The sequence below is a fragment of the Echiichthys vipera genome (genome assembly GCF_963691815.1).
Source record: "Echiichthys vipera genome assembly, chromosome: 12".
In the NCBI taxonomy this organism is placed as follows: domain Eukaryota; kingdom Metazoa; phylum Chordata; class Actinopteri; order Perciformes; family Trachinidae; genus Echiichthys; species Echiichthys vipera.
Genome location: NC_139837.1, coordinates 19,615,531 through 19,633,791, shown reverse-complemented (window position 1 = coordinate 19,633,791; position 18,261 = coordinate 19,615,531). Strand labels below are relative to the sequence as shown.

The 18,261-nt window shown below is 40.7% G+C and overlaps 1 protein-coding gene across 1 annotated transcript; it reads right to left on the bottom strand.

Moving 5' to 3' along the window:
- Positions 1-3,939: 3,939 nt before the first annotated feature.
- Positions 3,940-18,261, bottom strand: maco1b (macoilin 1b). Its single transcript, XM_083923802.1, has 11 exons — positions 18,062-18,261; positions 16,508-16,649; positions 15,341-15,467; positions 13,791-13,914; positions 12,744-12,922; positions 11,353-11,911; positions 9,686-9,844; positions 7,595-7,777; positions 7,363-7,483; positions 6,678-6,852; positions 3,940-6,213 (listed from the first exon to the last, which is right to left on the bottom strand). Exons 1-11 carry the CDS (start codon positions 18,139-18,141, stop codon positions 6,011-6,013), a joined length of 2,052 nt encoding a protein of 683 aa, XP_083779928.1. The 5' UTR covers positions 18,142-18,261; the 3' UTR covers positions 3,940-6,010.

Here is an 18,261-nt window from a genome sequence, read left to right as displayed (position 1 = left end):
TCCCCCTCTGGGCGGTGTTTTGTATGTAAATGAACCGGATAAATGTGCGTGACGCCCGTTTGTGGAGTCACGAGAGGGAGGCTTGTTGCAGCGAGAGCGGGCGGTGTTGTGTGTTCCTGTTAAAACACACAGTGCCGCTTCACTCCCACCACCGCCGGCGTCTTTTGTGTGACACATGGTTTGGTAGTCACATCACGGGCTGGGCTCATGTTTAATTCAGCCACATGGCTTTTTCCCTTTCTTTTAGTGGGCTTCAAAACTGTATTTAATCCTTTTATTTCAGTCCGCAATATCAAATTAAACGAAAGTCATAACAATCAAGTGAGCATCATGTATGTTATGTATAGACTGAAAACGTGCAGGCTGAAGCTACATCTTATTATGCCTATGTACCCTTCCTACATTTAGATTATTGACATCATTTTAGTAACAATACATACATAAAAATATTGCATGTCACAGGTTTGCTTCTTTGCTGTATTTGCTCGTCATCACCTTATATTTCCATTATTTTTGGAACTTTTTAGTTCAAGATTCTTCCAAAAAAATCAAGCCTTTTACAAACACACATCTAATTTTTTTATTAGTTATTTAATTAGTCTATTAGTTCTAGCTCTTGCTTTTTTGTTCCCTGTTCCTCTGAGTCCATAAGGACTTCTTCCTCTAAATTCAAACTGGTTCCTTAGACATTTTGGTTAGTAGTTGATGATACCCTTTATAAACGACTAGGTCATATGTTTGCTCTTCTAATTCTAATTCATCTTCTATTGTGGAAATTTCAGTCATGTCACGACCAGAAATGGGCTGAAGGTTGGAACTATTCAATTCAGTTGACTCACCTTTTTCAGGTTGACATAGCACAATAAAGCAGCTAAATGCATGTTGTGCATCATAGTAAGAATGAACTTTTATTATCGTGAAGAATTTCATAATGTCAACTGCCTACAAGTCATCCTCCATAATCCTATTGTCTCCAAAATGTCAATGTCTGTCTCAAATTTAGATTTTGTCAGTAGGCTATACTACTATTTCTGACTAATTGTGTCCTGTTCCCTCTACTGTGAGTAACCCTAGCTCCCAATTTCTGCCCTCTTGCTCTGGTAGCTGTAGAACAGCTGCAGTGGAGGAAGTCTGTGAGGTCCTTTCTTGGAAAAGTCTAATGTATCAGTGTGTTATTGTTCAACACTGAAAGGCAAGGAGGACAGGGGTCTCCTGATGGAAACAGGAAAATGAAGGTGAGTGAAGAGGAAACCCTGCTGGTCAACAAAGAGCAATTCATGTCACATCAACCTCTTGTGTACATAATTAAAGGTACATAGCCAAAAGGATGATATACAACAAGGTGACATTTATCAGAGATCCAAATGACCCTTTTGTGACTGTTTATAGTCCAACTTTCTGGAGAGTGTTAGGACTTGTAGACGCTTCAAGGAAATGTGTAGTGAGATACACGAACCAATAGACCAATAATGTTTTTCTATGTGTACTTGGGTTGAGTTTCAATAACTCTTGAGTACCGACTGAAGTCTTATTTAGTAATTCTTTGCTAACATCCTGATTAATATTGTTTGTTGCTGATTTTAAGGTTGCTGATTTTAAGGTTACTTAACAGAGCATTTTGTTAAGTAAAAAAATCATCCTAAAAGTAAGAAATAAAGAAATGTTTTTGCGCGTGTTTGTGCTGAAACCTTTGTATTGTATTCGGTGCATTGTTAAAGCATTTTAAGTTACACCAAGCCCCATTTCTATATTGAGTTTTGCTCAGCTTACATCATTACTCCTTAAATGAATCATTCAGGAGAATGGCTTTCAAAGAATCTTGCAGTACCAGATTTCACTGGAGATTACGAGCTCAGGTATGAGAGTGCAACAGGCTAATATGTCCCCAAGGACACATGAAGCAACACCACCATTGTCTATCTGAAGGTCAGTCAACAGTGACACAGTATAGAGTTTATTCTGCACCAAAAATGCTTCCAAGGGAGAATTATCTCTCCATCAGTAAACCAAACCACCCTCTGTTCTCAGGTAGGTGCATTCCTTTTAAGTCCCTGTTTCTTTACTGGCAGCTACAACCATCTTCACTGAGAGGCTGAAAACAAAAGGCGTGCACTCTACTCTGCTAGAAAATCTGCCAGTAACTGAACCATGCAAGACATATCTTGACTTTTAAAGCAGCGACGCGGGTAGCATAGTTACAATCGGTGTGTTTGGGTAGAAAAATCAATGAGTTTCTGCTGGAGGAGCGAAGAAGTGCACATAAAAGGGTGGAGGGTGGGGGGTTCACGTGAGCAGGTTTCCCAACATTCAGGAGTGACGAGTCTTTAATCTGAAGGTGAGTACGAAAGACAGAATGATTTATTTATACATCAGGACAAACAGGAGCAAGTATATCTACACACACGCTGTAGATACACTATCGTGATCATCTGAGAAAAGCAATTTAATCGGTTTCACCATATTCCCTGTTTGTCAGAGTGACAGGTACAGAGGCAGGGGGAGCGAAAGTCTATCTGCCAAAAAACTACTCATGGACTTTATGTTAATTGAGTAGGTCAAGAGAAACATACCTGGAATCTCTCATTAATGGCCTCTTCTCTAAAAACAGCTGGATTTACTGTAGATTAGTGAGTTCTAAAGGCATCCAGGGCAAAGTTGTGCCAAATGCAGACTGCTAGAAAAGACCTATTATAATCGTTTAATTCCACATGCTTGACTCTGCCAAACAAGTGTGGTGCCAAATTGGAACAAGCAGAGCAATAAAAAAAAAACTGAGGATTGGGTGTAAAACAAATGTATGCCAAATGTAGGCACCAGTTAATGCAGAGAGCCCAGAGCTTTAGATCCACATTTGTCTCGCTGCACAGGTTAATCAAGCGTACTTGGGGAAGCCTGCCGTGTGACAGAATGCTGAGCAGAGGGGCTTCTTTCATGCAGTGAGATTCACTGTCCTCTGCACACAGATTCTTTATCTCCCTCCCCAAAAACTCCAAGTGCATCGGATGAATGAATTATCATTTCAATCACAATGTGTGGCAGACCAGAATTAGTTCCCACTTATGGTTCAATCTCTGAAATCTCCAGCCCACAAACTCCCTGGTGGTGATAACGTCTGAATATGAATAGGTAAGACAAAGAGGGGGGTGGAAAGATGTGCATCAATACTCATTTTGCGCATCAAATACCAGCATTCCCCAGCATTGTTTACACGGTGCACACTCCCAACTTCATTAACCAAACCAAAGCTGATAGATAGCTTTGTGGGAGCCCCACTGGTCACCACGCTTTGACTAGCTGTGATTAGCATGAAGAAAAAATTCATAAGTTCCTTTTGTCAGAGCTAAATTGGATTTCCTGGTTTTGAATAGAGGGAATTAGCACTTCTTGACAGTGTTAATAACCTGTGAGATTATCTCGTCTAAACCACATTATATGGACAAACACTACCTCCTAGTGACAATGAGGAAATGGTGCAGCCCATCTCCAGTATCAGAATATGGCTCTCCAGAATTTTAGTATTGCACTTCCATAAAGTTTAGGAACTTACAAGAGAAAGATTAATAAGAGAACAGTCGAAATTGCAGCAGCAAGGGCTGAGCTATTCTAACTTTTAGTCTCTTGTATGGGTTAAACTCCAAAAACCCTGGATTTCCCATAATCCAACCCAATAGCATATTTCATTAGCTCCTCTGCCTCCTCATTTTCCACTTCTTTTAAACCTCACTTCAGTTTGTAAAGCAGGTTTTCTGAGGGTTAATACATCTGATAACAACATTTGGAAAGCAAATAAACAGAATTTAATGTCTAAAATCTGAAAACAAACACTTTGTTTAGATATTTTCAGACATACTATCAGAGTAATAACCACAAGAAGAGGAAATATAGTCAATTTGCAAGAAAAAAAAAAGTTTATTCCTTGTAAACCTCACAGAGCGAGAGCACAGCCAAGTTCAGACCTGGGGAGAAACAGAGCAGTGACTGTGGGCATAGAAAACAAAAACCAAACCAAACATTTTTTCTATACTTTCAACAATCAGTTGGCCAAACAACTGACTAAACTGTAATTTTCACAACATCTTTTTTCTTCTGGAGCCAATGACAGCAATCTGAGCGAAAAAAAAGAAAAAAAAAGCATCTCCATATACAGTAGATGAAAACCACACGCACAACAATGACCATTTCAGATGACGGTGAAACCACATCAGACTGGAGCGATTTTCTCCCTGCAGGAAAATAACGATAATACCAAACAGGAATAAGAAAAAATCTGCTTTTAAAAACAACCACTTCCCCCAACAGTTGCAAATACTGTAACATTCACAAAAAGAAATGTGACTTTCTAGTCCCTTACGTTTAACTACACAGTCTACTAGAAACAGGTGACCACTTTCTCTACCTGCTTAACAGAAAACTTCCATTAAGTGATATTCAACTGGATATTTGACAAACACGTCAACCAATGCAGTACATTCTCGAACACATGACTAGAGAAACAAGCATTCCCAGTCTTGGCACACAAACTGAAGTGGAAGATTAATTAAATAGAATGATTTAAATGCTATATTTAAAGTTGGCATCTCTAAAGCTTTGCTTAGATTGCACAGTCCTTCTTTACAGTTTTCCCTTTTCGAACAGCATGTTTTTCTACAGTGCAACTTTAAATTGGAAATGAAAAAGAACCGAAGGGGCAGCAGCTAAACCGAGGGATTTGAGGTTTAACAGCAGTAGAGATGAGTTTCTGTGAGAGGACATGTGACGAGCCGGAGACTCTGTGGTGGCTAACGTCATGTCATCATACTGACAATTATAGGCAAACAGTAGGACAATTTGGTGCCGTCTAATGTATTAAATGTGATTTACATAAAAAGGGACAAAGCTGCCTTCAAGTGGACACAATGCATCAGCTTTCCTATCAGTTGGAAAATCAGTAGGGAGTCTGAAAACCACATCTGAAGGCACTTTGTCCCACTTCACTAGGCAAGGTCAAATTTGTATCCTTTTCAGCTTAACCAGATGATTCACAACTAATAGAGAAGGGTTGGGTCATGTCTCTTAGTCAAATTCACTCTGTCCTCAACTCAAGGCACTGTGTTTATAACAACTGATGATTAACTTTGCAAAAACTCAGAAAATGGAGCAGGGTCAGGGGGAGGAAACCAAACTGCTGTTTTCACTGATTCTGAACATTAGGAGCTGCTTGGGTTAGTCCAATTTAATTTAAGGTCTATGTTTCGGCTTATAACACAAGATCTTTTCCAACTTGTTGCGATCAACACTTCCAGTCTGTTGAAATCAACACTTGAATCCTAAAGAGTGAACAAATAGAACCACACAATACACTTTAAAAATAATTTACCCCCAAACCCCAAAGCAGCTGAGAGCAGGGTTCATTTGGTGTCTTAAAGAATAAATTAAACACATCCGGGGGTGAGAGTCTGTGCCAGCTTTGCACTACATTCCTCTGGTTGTACAGATGTTGCCCTACCTCCTTGGGAGAAAACAACCCGCCAAAGAAATTGGGATACAAGTCAGGCTGTATGACTGTATGATAAAAGAGAACTCTGTTTTCCAAGTTTTAGGAGGCAAAAAACAATCAACAATCAACCCAAAATAATAAAGCAGCTATTCCCCAGGACCAAAGAGCAGGTAACTGGTTGCAGGTCGTTGCAGTGGTGGTGGTGGGAGAGGGAGAGCAACACCCTTGAGATGAAGATACATACCCGATTCTGTGAGGTTTCACTAGACACTTAAGAGAAAAAAAAAACTGGGACTTCCTAGTTGACATGTGATGTCCGTTTAAAGTTTTTTTGTCTTTTGTTTTAACTACAACAAATACAGTCACACAATACAACATCCTTCTGACCTGGCGAGAGGAAAATTAAAAACCCAAGAAAAACAACGTTCTCAGCCGCAGACATGCCGAGCAGATCGGAAGGTGGTGGGCCTGCAGGAAAAAATAAAACTGATGGGAGGATGGAGGCAAGAGGAGGGGTGGGGCGGGACGAAGCGTTCACTTTTTGAGTGGCTGGTAAACAGAGGCGTTGGGGTCTAGGCCGGAGGGATTGGTGTCCATGAACTTGGAGGAGTAGTGGGGGGCCACGGGGGTCATGCTGCTGGTGTCGGCTGTGTAGGAGATGCTGGGCATGACGGCCATCACTTCGGCTATCTTCTGCTTCAGATCTTTTATCTCCTGGTCCTTCTGCAGGATCTGACCTGAAAACAGACATCAAGAGGTCATTCCAGCTGTGTAATGACAAGAATGTGGCAATACGATAGTCATCCAGATACAGAGTTTATGATTTGATATATAGCGATACTGCAAGGAAGGAGATATACTGGGATTTTTTTGCGTATGTCTGTAAAGGGTAGTCTCGTGGGTACCCATAGAACCTATGTTCATCCAGATACCTGGAGGAGAGAGGTCAAGGGACCCCTTTGAGAGTGGCCATGCCGGTTTTGCCCATGCCAAACATTTTCCTAACTTTGGAGCGTTATTTAGCAAAATTCCTTACAAGCCAACATGACATATGTTAGTACTAATGGCTTTCTTTGGTCTTCTAGTTTCATGGTTCTAGTTCTCTTGATATTTTCTTACACGCCTAGAGAATATGGTTCAAAATATCACAGTTCAAGTATCGTGTGAGTAAACATATGTTGTTTGTGGAAATCGGGCTGACCTTGTGCAATCTCCAGCTGTCTCTTGGCATCTCCCAGCGCAGAGAAGAGGTCCAGTTTGATCCTGGTCTCTGCGCTCAGACTGTTCTCCAGGTGCTGGGTCTTGTCCTGCATGGCTGACAGTGCCGACATCAGCACCTCTGTGTCTTTTTCGTTCTCTTTATATTTATGAAGCTCCTGAGAGGGGAAGATATCCAGCAGGTTAGTGCTTTACCACGCCAGTGATCGAATGTTCTGTAAATGGACGATATTAGCTTTTGGAACATTTTTAGCTTGCCAAGTAGTGAGGCACACATGCAATGGGACAGTGCTACTTTGATAGATTTCATAAGGTTCATAGCTGACGTGAATAGAAGTTTAGAAAATATCAGCCATCGACAGTGGTCGGATGGACAGAGCTCCCAGAAATGCCCCATCATGATATAGACATGGGCGTGTTACATTTAGCTGTATCACTTCTGTCTTTTCAGAAGCTTGGTCACATACAAATGCAGAACTGGCGATGTGCACAATACTGCAATAGGTTAAGATATCAGGAATCCAAACGTTCATGAATTAGAATCAATCATCATCATATGGCCGAATGAACAAAGACAATAATGCATTAAAACACAATAATACTGGGAGAACTGCTGATTTTTATCTGTTGACAGTTAAATATTTAATTTAATAAACAAATAATCTTACCTGGACTTTCAATTCAAGCTCTCTGATCTGGTCCTCCTTTAGCTTGATATCCATTGTTAGTTTCTTACACTCTGTTTCTACTTCAGTGATCCGCCGCCGCAGCGTGTCTGTGCACTCCCCTCTGAAAAGGAGAAAAAGTAGTGAATTTATCAGAACTTAAAAGAAACAGGCAACCAGTCAAAAGTAAAATGCTTATTACAAACTAAATCTCAAATGTGAGATGTGCACCTACCTGGATGCTGCTGCCAGTGCTACTGCTCTGGCTGCTGTGGCCTCCTCTAACTTCTTTCGCTTCTTTTCATCTGCAAGCTGTTTCTCTGCACTGGCTCGGGCCTCCTGCTCTGCTTTGAGCCTCTTCTCCAGTTGGCCCACTGCCTGTTTGTCCTTTTGCTTTGCCTGCACAGCATTATGGAGCCTGCAAGTGCGTGGACACACATATAACATAGAGCAGCATATTAACAAGAAAGAAAGACAGGGTGGCAGGATCAGTATTTTTTATTTTATGTGCTGTTTGATTCCATCATTGTTTCACATGTATAGGGCATTTTAGAGTGTTTGTAAACAACAGGCGTCAAGATCCTTCTGGGTGGCAGAACGTGAGCAGCTTCCACGTACCTGAAGCTGACCAGCTGCTACTTTAAACAGTGTTACAGTTAAAAATGAAAACGTGTTGTGCTTGGGGTTGAGCCACCTGATATACAATAAACGGTGAAGGGTTTTTTCCCATAAATACTAAATTTATCCAGTGGAACCTGTGGTTGAGGAGGGTAAAGCGATTGGAAATTGTTAAAAGCACGAGTGCTAAGACTGCCTGGTGGAGGAGCGTCTTCTAACGGGGCAGACTGGGAACAAACCTCCATCATTGCGTTTGTGGAGACATTTCATCACAGATAACAGATCTGTGTCTCCAGTGGGACACTTTCTGGCTAAATTCTATCAAACTTTCTGTTTAATCTACAAATATAAATGATGGTGTATTGTTTAGAGTTAATTAAATGGTGGTAAACTAAAGTCTAACTTTTTAACTTTGTAACCATATATCGTTTTAACGACCTTTGTGTTTACACGAGTTGTCAAAAGGACACTCCTTTCGGCCCTAGTCGGACAAACCCAATATCCTCGCAATAAACACTGGGAACTGCTGGTCATCCACATTAACATCAATGTTGTCAAAACATCCGCGACCATACTTCAGTCCTTCACAATAAAATGACATGATTTAACAGCTCCAAAATATATCGTAAAGTCTTAAAGTCATTTTTAATGTAAACCGCCACCTGAGCCGCCCAGGCTGAGCATCGCCCAAACGTTCTCACTGCTTTCACTCATCAAGGTCACTTTAGTTTACTAATATGACATGTAAATGCTCAGATACAAATATGAAATTTACCTTGTAGAGTCTTAGAAGTGAGTAAATGAATTCTACTTCCACTTTGGTGGAGATCACCCAGTGATTCAAGCCATTTACTCTGGTTAAATGACATGAAAGGGCTTGTTTACTAGTGTTGTCATCGGAGAACGCTTCTGCTTTTGCCACCCGGAAGAACGAATATTGTTGTTGTGACGTCATGGTGAACTGTTGTATAGCGTTTATTTGAGCAGCCCACACAAAGCCCACCTGAGGGACCTCCTAAAGGCATAAGTGCTTTGGGGGGCCACGATATATCCAGAGACAGACTGTTTCCACCAGGAGAGCATTCCTACTCCCTCGTTTACAAGCGATTTTGCTCCCCTACTGTTTGCTAATCTGTGTGTGTGTGTGTGTGTGTGTGTGTGTGTGTGTGTGTGTGTGTGTGTGTGTGTGTGTGTGTGTGTGTGTGTGTGTGTGTGTGTGTGTGGCAGGAGCAGCAGACACAGACATCCTGCATGCTTATCTCTGTCTCTCTCTGTTGAATGTGTGGAACAAGTATGTACTTAAAAAAAACAATAAAAAAAAAAAAAAACACAAAGTGGTGAGACAAGGCTATTTTTAAATAAATATAGTGGACGACTGCAGGAGCAACTAGTCATAAAAATGAGGAATAGCTGGACCTTAAAGCTTGGTGAGCCCGGACAGTTGTCGATAGCTTTGCGGCTAACTCCTTTTACTTTAATGTGCTGCTCGGTTCTTGAGGACTTGTAGCATTTATTCACTGACAAATATTAAGTGTAGACACGCCGCTTACAATTGCAACTTCACTTCATACTGTCACATACACACTCGCTCATACTGTTGCTGTCTGTGAGTGTGTGAAACTACTCGACTTAGGCCTTAACTAACTAGGTCAACTAAGGATCACTAGTGTGACCTCTGTTTGATGCAGTGAACAGAAGCTCAGCTCACTTGTTCTGCAGTAGCTCGTTCTCCTGACGCAGTTGGCCCAGCTCAGTGCGTATGGAGCGCTCAGCGCTTCCCAGAGAGCCGATCTGGCTGCGCAGGTCCTGTTCAACCTGCCGGCTGGCCTGCAGGTCTGCCTTCAACTTCTTAACATCCTGCTCCAATCTGGGAGAGTGAACACAGACAATGACATGCTGCTTATGACATTCAACATGATTTACATATATATCATGTACATCAATACATTTATGCTGTTATGGAAACATACATGGATTATACACATTCCCCAGGAGCAAACAGCTGCTTAAGAAAAACATCCATAAAGTCTTATACAGCAAAGGCATGTATATAATCAATCTATACAGATAAATTAAGTTAAGTTAACTTTAGGCTTCTGAGTGTTGCATAGATTTATTCTGAAATGAAACAGGGTGAAGGAAACTTCATAACCATTTATATCCTACTTAGAACACAAAATATCATCAGTCCTACTCAAACTTTCAGCATCATTTCTAAGTGTCTGAGATTTCTGATAAAAACAACCCAAGACTTTAAAGGATAATTTGATGTCACACATATTGGTATATCTGCTGTCATCTGAGACAGTCACCGAGAAAAACTCCACATTGCACACATGAGTAAACCAGACACAAATTAGATTAGACACACAGGGAGGCTTTACAAACAATGACAGTCTATTTTCTCTGACATTTTAAAATATGTCACTACCAACCCGACACTTAACTCACTTTTACATTATCTGTTATTAAATCAACATTGTAAGTTATGTGCAAAAGATTGCAAACATATCAAGAGTGAAATTACACTTTTCAACACACAGCTCAACTAAATCATACCAGCTGGAGACTTAATGGCAACCTGTTTGCAATATGTGGTTTGACAACTAAGGATATCACAAGCTGATCAGAATAGGCTCAGATTCAGGAGTTTATGATGGATCTAGGTTATACAAAGCACAATCAATTTGTGGTCGTTTGTTTATTTGCTCCAGGTGCACAAGCTGTCAAAATGTAACTGCCGCACTCTGTGAAAACGCTGGATTCACTTAGTTTTGTGAGTGAAGCACGAAATAAACATACCATAAAATAAACAGCAGCTTGCCAAAGACTTTCAGTTAATGATACACCAGCGATGCGGAAAAAGCAAACTTAAAAACATATACCGTGCTTCAAAATGACTGCTATTGGATGAAAGGCTTTGAACTTTAGCATTCTGTTTGTGCTGGAGTTGACAGGTTGTCCAAATCCTGTTCAAACCGTTCTACCACATCATGTTGACCAGAGATATTATAAAATATACTGCAGGACTTACAGGAAACCATCAAAGGTCAGCTAGGATGCAGGCTATATTTTTAATACTGTTCCCAACTTTAGTGTATGGTTTCATTTATTTTAAAGCAGAGTTGTGAATAATTGAGACTACTTTATCAAACTCACTGTAGGTCTGCTTTATGTGTGCACAGTGCAGTGATTGACTAGGTCTTGGTATCATGATTGGGATGACAGCAAAAACCATCCCTAGCCTCACACATATCACATATTTGACAGTAGAAGAAATGCTTCAGTTTGAGAGAATTTGCTCGAACATGAGATGTATGTTCCTAATGAGCATGCGTTGTGATGAATACTCATGTCTGAGCGTGTGTTTCTTACCTAACAAGTGCTTCTGGCTTGCTCAGCTGGTTGTTGGGGATGCAGTTGTCTGTGGGATCCCTGTGGGAGCCACCCGACGTCCCCTTCCCGACAGCTAACTTGTGCTTCTTCTCGTTCTTCCCCGTGGAGGAGGATGATGATGGTGCGGAGGAGGGCACGCTCCCGTTGCTGGCGCTATGGCCGCGAGGCGAGGAGTTGAGCGTCGCGGCATTGCTGCTAGCATTTTTGTAGTTTTTGGAGGAGGAAGAGGAGGAGGAGGAGCAGGAAGAATTGTTTTCCTCTTTAAGCAACAGGTTCTCTGTGCTGCCCAGCTCTGTGGTCAGTCTCTTGTTGTTCATATGGTTCTCCATATACTCCATCTCTTGGAGTTTAGAGTCCACTGATGATGGCAGGATGCTGTTGCTGTTGTGCTGCTTTTTAGCGTCCCCACCACCCTTTCCCTCTTTCCCTTTTTCTCTATACTCTAACTCTGGCAGTGGTGCCGATGTCTTTTTATTGGCTGGGGCGCCATTCTGTGACACTGGAGGTGTGTCCACTTCAGATATTCCTTTAGCTGCCGCTGCATAAATAAAGAGGAAAATGAAGGAGTTACATACATACATACACATATGAATGAGACTATTACTTATCCTGAAGTTCTATGTATATCCTCTCTTTACCGGTGTGTAATTCTTCATATCTTAGTATATCTGAAACATGGCTTTATGCATAGCTAAACAAACAACTGTGATGCATTAAAGTGAGATTTTTGTTATTGGTTGGCTGGTGAAAACTCCTTTGCTGGCTGCAATTTTGACATTTTTTTTTACAAACTTGCTGTGCAAGCTCCTTTCAAATCTTTGCCATATCACACCCAATGACGAGCACCTCTTAGAATCATTATGTGCATGATTTGTTTTTTTATACTGCGAGGCAGGCACACCTGCAACCACAGACTTTGAATAGAGAGGGAAATGCTGCAAACTGAAGTAATGTTGATAGATTCATGAAAACACATCTTGATACACACCTGGTTGTAGTCTAAAAGCTAGTTTTGTTTCCAGGGTGCACATTTATTATCACAATCCATTGAATCCCATAAACAGGACACAAAATCTCTAGGGAACTATTTCTCCCAGGTCCAACACAAAGCCTAAAGGCTACCTGCCATCCTGGTCAACAATCCTGACTGAAGCAAAACTGACTGGCAGATCATTCAAATTCCCGATCCATAGATGTGTCATTTAATTACCCCAGCTAGCAAACCAAACAGTAAAGTGACCAGGTAACACTATCAATGTGTCGTATCAAAGAAGGTAAGTTCATTGTTCCGCCGTAGTAGATGGTGTGAGGTGTCAGATTTCCTTAATCAGATGCTTCATCTGTGCATACAGCATGTATGTGTGTTTTACCTTCTTCTGCTTCTCGCTCTTGCCTCTGAAGCATCTGTTGCTCTGGAGGCAGAGCCTGCTGCAGGAGCTGCATGTAAAACTCATTCTCCTTCTGCACTTCCTTCTGCTTCCGAAGGCGCATCTTATAACTCACGTAGCTCTTGAAGCCGAAGCCCAGCGTGACCACTGGGTAGCCAATGCTAAAGCAATGGGACACAAGAATAAACTCATAAGTCTAGCCTTAGGGTCATAGATCAAAAACGTGCTGATTTGATCAAGGAAGCACTGCTAAAAAAATGCTCTTAAGTAAATAATAAATTAGAGTTCTTTATTTTAGTATGGTGACATGTCAACTTCACAGAATAATATAGGCAAACCAAATCCAGCTTTAGGTCTTAGGGGTTCCTTAGATTAAAATTACATACCTCTCTTAGCGGTACACAGTTCACAAACATACACTCCAACCCTACTTTAAACCTCTTTCGGGATTTTTCAGAAATATGCAAAGTCTTGGGGAAAATCCAAGAAAAACCTAAGACCTGCTTTTTTTTTTTTTAAGAAACAGAAACCAATAGGCAAACATATATATTTTTTTATGGGCACAACAACAACTACATTTATTATACAATATGATAAGGGCCTGTGAATGTTCTCATTTGTCCAGGTCATCGTTATCCTCAAAGCAATTTCAGTCAAAAGCAACTGGACTTGGTTATTTATTTTGGTTATCTTTGAGGATAAAAATATGATAAGGGGTTAACCTTTCTTTATCCCAAGGAAAATTGCTTTGCAGCAGTACTAAGTGGGAAGAGTGCAACTATAAAAGTCTTCTTACAGTTCCTACCTGTACAGTCAGGCACATTTAAGTGCATTTATTCTCTAAAACATTCAGCCTTAAACTGATTTATCATGAACAATGCGCATAGCCAATCGTGTGATTTTACTGACTTCATGTAGTGTGCAGCAACCAAGGAAGCTGTGTATATGTCTACTGCCCTAAACCTTCCAGTAAAAGCATGTTACGTTAAGTACAGCATTCCACCTGGTTAAAACAGAACAGGGGCTCACCAGTGTGCAGCAAACGGCCGACACAAGTCCACGTGGAAGTTCTTTAGGTCTTTGAATCTGATGGCTGCCTCGATGTACACAAAGAGTATCCATAGAGACACAGTGGGCAGACAGACACCTCTCTCTGAAAAACAAAGCAGGACAGAGATCTTATAAGTGGGCATTAAACATCAGCACAACCACCTGTGTCCATAGCAATTAGCACCACAAACTGGCAAAGTTGGCACAGAATACTTGGTCATTGTTTACTTATTCTTTCATAAGACACTGCCTAATCCTTATTTTGCACTGTATTCAGGAAAAGTTCGCATATGTCAGTCTGTGTTACAAAAATGTATGCGCGCTTCTTTATGACAGAAAAACATTTTGAGGAGAAATGGATACCCATATCTGTTTTAAAGACACACACTCCTGACTTTGCCCCAGTACCAACTTGATGATGTGACTATCTCAAAAAAAACGTTTTAGAATACGGGCATTGGCAGGTTCTTTATGGACTGCGTCATCCCCCTACTGAAAGAGTTCCTACTTTGTACTTGATCTCACCCGGCACATCCCATTTGTTATCAAATATGCTTTACACCAGGGGTGCCCAATCCTGCTCCTGGAGAGCTACTGCCCTGCATGTTTTAGGTTTCTCCCTGATCTACACACCTGAGTCTTATAATGTGCTCGTTATCAAGCAGCTGAAGCTTGTCACAGGTTTGATAATCATTAGATTCAGGTGTGTTTAAGAGTGCCATACAAAACACCACTGTCACCAGTGAAGTGAAATGTGAGAGGTCATATAATGAAACAGCACTTGCTCAAAACTTTGTCATCAGAGTAAAGACTTGAACACAAACCTGCCTCCCTCTAAGGAAGACCATCAAATATACAAAACTTATGGGCACAGATCTTTATTGACACACCATTATCACGGAACACATACGGTGGTCAGGATACAGACACTACCCATTGTCTCCTTGGCTGCAATAAACTGCAAGACACTTTCACCACCAGGCTGTGGGTGCTAAGAGATATTAATACTCTTAACGTGAATGTCACTGGTGAGTGAAGTTGGAGGGCTAAGAAGGCAACTGGGGACCCCATGCGTTTCTCCCTCCCCCAACTGGCACTAGGATTTCAATCTGACACCTGGCCATTGGTCAACGCAGGAGGATACCACTAAATCAGACTGACAACTAATCCGAGTGCAGCTCACTTACACACACACCATGCGAAATTCTAAGACGCAACTATTTGTAAATAAGATAACACAATGTGCACGGGTATTGCACAATGCCTCTCACACAAGCTTTACCCCGAAGCACTAAGTGGAAGAGCAACACAAAATAGGGCAAGTTCTAAGAACTAGTGGGCTCTGTGACTTAAAATAATTATTTATCTAAATCATCTGTCATGTAAATACACAGAGAGATTCTTCCTTCCTTCTTTTGTTAAACAGAACTAATGTCGACACAAATGAGCCAAGTTATTCGCTGGCATTTACAATTTCTCATATGCAGTTTTTGTATTAACAAATATTAGGAGACACTGAAGGGCCTTACCTGTGTGCCAAACATACTGCACCCACACATAGGTACTGGCAGCGAAGAATAGCCATTGCACTGGGATGAAGAGGAGGCAAATGATGTCCGAGGTAAACGCCACACACACAAAGAATACTGAGAAGGCCTGTTGGGGAGATAAGGTGGTTATGGTAAACCATCAACATGTGCAGCGAAGAAAGATGTAGGTTGTTTGTACCGCAAGTTTTTCATCCTCAAAACTTTAAACATTCCGTTAAAAAAGAAAAAGGAAATGTTTTCAGGCTAACAACCAGCTTTAAGATGTCACAACAGGTTGGCTGTCATATCTTAATCATTTATAATAAGAGTAGTCTTGTTGTGAGGGATTAAACCATATAGTTCATTGTTAAATTACACCATGAATGTTTATGTGAACAGTACATTTTGGTTCTCCAGTTCAGCATCTCTGTGAGATACATACACACCTACACACTGCATGTCAACAAGAAGAATCTGCCCAGCATCAATAAAGGACCCGAGGCAAAATAAAACTGATAGATAAACATTAGCATACAACATTTAGATACAGGAATACTTTTAAACTGTCCAATAAAGTCTGTAATTTTAAAAATTATGTCAGATTAAAATTCTGATCCTAAGAGGCAGCAGCTGTAAAGTGCAGTAGAATTACACAACTAAATCTGAACTGTGTTGTACAGCTGCAGCAGCTCTTTCTGCCTGATATTTACAGCTTTCTTCTTTTGATTGGCTTTGGCAGTCTCAGAATCAATGTTACCATCCTATGGGTTATTCTGAGTCTAAAGGGATATCTGACTACTGATTATGTTTACATGCAAGAAATCTGATTATTGCAAGAAGTACTAATCTTTCCTTTTATCGCACTACACTGCTTATATCTAGATTTGGTTAACTGCTTCTTGTTCACATGACATTTAATAAATAAAGTTACTGCAGAAGATAACAATAACCTGGTAATTTAATTTCATGTGTAAATGCAGGGACTGTGACTGCAGCGCTACGGTGCTGAAGACATTCAAAACTCAGAAGAGACTGATAATATAAGTCCACATCTGTTCTTGCTTATTTCAGTGAAACAGCTAAATGTTGTGAACAGAGAATAACAAAAGATGGCTATGCTCGCTTTATTGATATGTATAATAAATATAGAAGGACATAACCACTCACCAGCCCCTGGTATCTAAAGGAGTCGTACACACTCCGGATGAAGAGCCAGAATGGCCAGAGGTACTCAAACCTGAACTCCAGTACAAAGTCTGCCAGCAGCACCAGTGCCCACACCACCAGGAACTTCAGGTACAAGAAGGTACTGAAAAAGGAGAGGAAAAATGGGATGACAAGTTGTTTTGGAACACAAATACACAAGTATGTTACTAATTTTTACATCTAACTGTCAATATATGACAAAACATCAATACAGGGAATTTATTTTAAGAGTATGTGTGGGTGTGTGTCATTCAAGTGTATATGTGTCTGGAGCCTATTACTGCTGTTTGACGGCACTTTTTCTAATCAACCGATGTCATACAATGCATCTCTGCAAATAAACAGAACAAGCACACAGAGATGTATGAGACTTGTTTAGACATTGTGGAAGATGGATGTCTGCACTTTTACATGTTATTGAGTGATGCTGCTTTAAACAGTGACAACAGTGCCCAACAATAGTATTTCTCAAGGATTGTGCTGGATCTTTCCAAGTGCCAAAATTAGAGTTGATAGAGTTGATCCCAGTTTAATAGAGTACTGAGACCTAGAAAGTGACACAGTAGTAGTCTTTGATCTCAAAGCATGACCGTTTTGTGCTTAATAATTTAAGAACCAACCCACATCTCTAGATCTAAAGGCCCCATGTGTAACTAGTGGTCTTTGACGCTTAGATTAACAGATGCAAAGAAAGTCACACTCTAAATGTAAAAATGTGCAACTCCCTGTTGGTTTTCAAGAAAATTGTTGCTTTTTTTGAGGGATGCAAATGTGAATAATTTATTTATTTACTTTATATCTTGTTTTTTATATTTGCTTTTTCTTTGAGGTGGGTAGATTTAATTGATAAGAAAATGGGATAGGCATACATTAGTTTTTGCTTCAGCCTAAGACTTTTCAGCCACTATTTACTGTTTGAGTTTACACTGCGATATGTTTGTAATGATTGTTTTATGATAACTAAACAAACAAACACACACACACACACACACACAAACAGAGGTAGGACCTGTCAGGTGTTCCTTGGAAGGACAACTAGGCAACTTTAAGTTGTCTGAATAGTACAACACAAGTCAGACTAACTGACTGCAGTCTTACTCACTCATGTTTACAGCTAATGGTCCCATTTGTTACGCTATTACTGGACTTAGTAAATTAGAAATGAGCAGACAAAGCTGCTGTTGTGCTAATAGCTATGGCTAACAGGGGGAGCTGTATTATTTTCAATGCTTCTAGAAGATGACAACTGACGTGTGCAGACTGTTAGATACCCAGGGTTGTTTTATAAGTGTCCAAAAAATCCATTACAACTTATTTTAAAACAGTAACGTTGCTGTGAAACAGACCTTGACTCAAAAACAGGCTGTTTTTGGGGCCTAGCGCTACGGCTATCACTAGCAGCTAGCAGTGGCAGCTCATTGACATCAATGGGAACTTCAGGACGTTTCTCCAACTATCAAACCCCATTCAGTGCCCCCCGTAATGGAGGAGGACCCCCGTATAAGTGACCGTTACCTGCCGTATATACCCTCAGTGATTCGGTTCCGTTTTAACGGCCGTCGGAGTTTGCTGCAGTCCGCATTGCGCCGCTTCATCCTCCTCCTCTTGGCTTTGGCCTTCGAGTAACCACTGTAGTCTTATCCAGTTTTCTTGTGGATACGGACACTGATAATGAATGAATGTCTGTGGTGTATATGTCGCTGTTATTATTATTA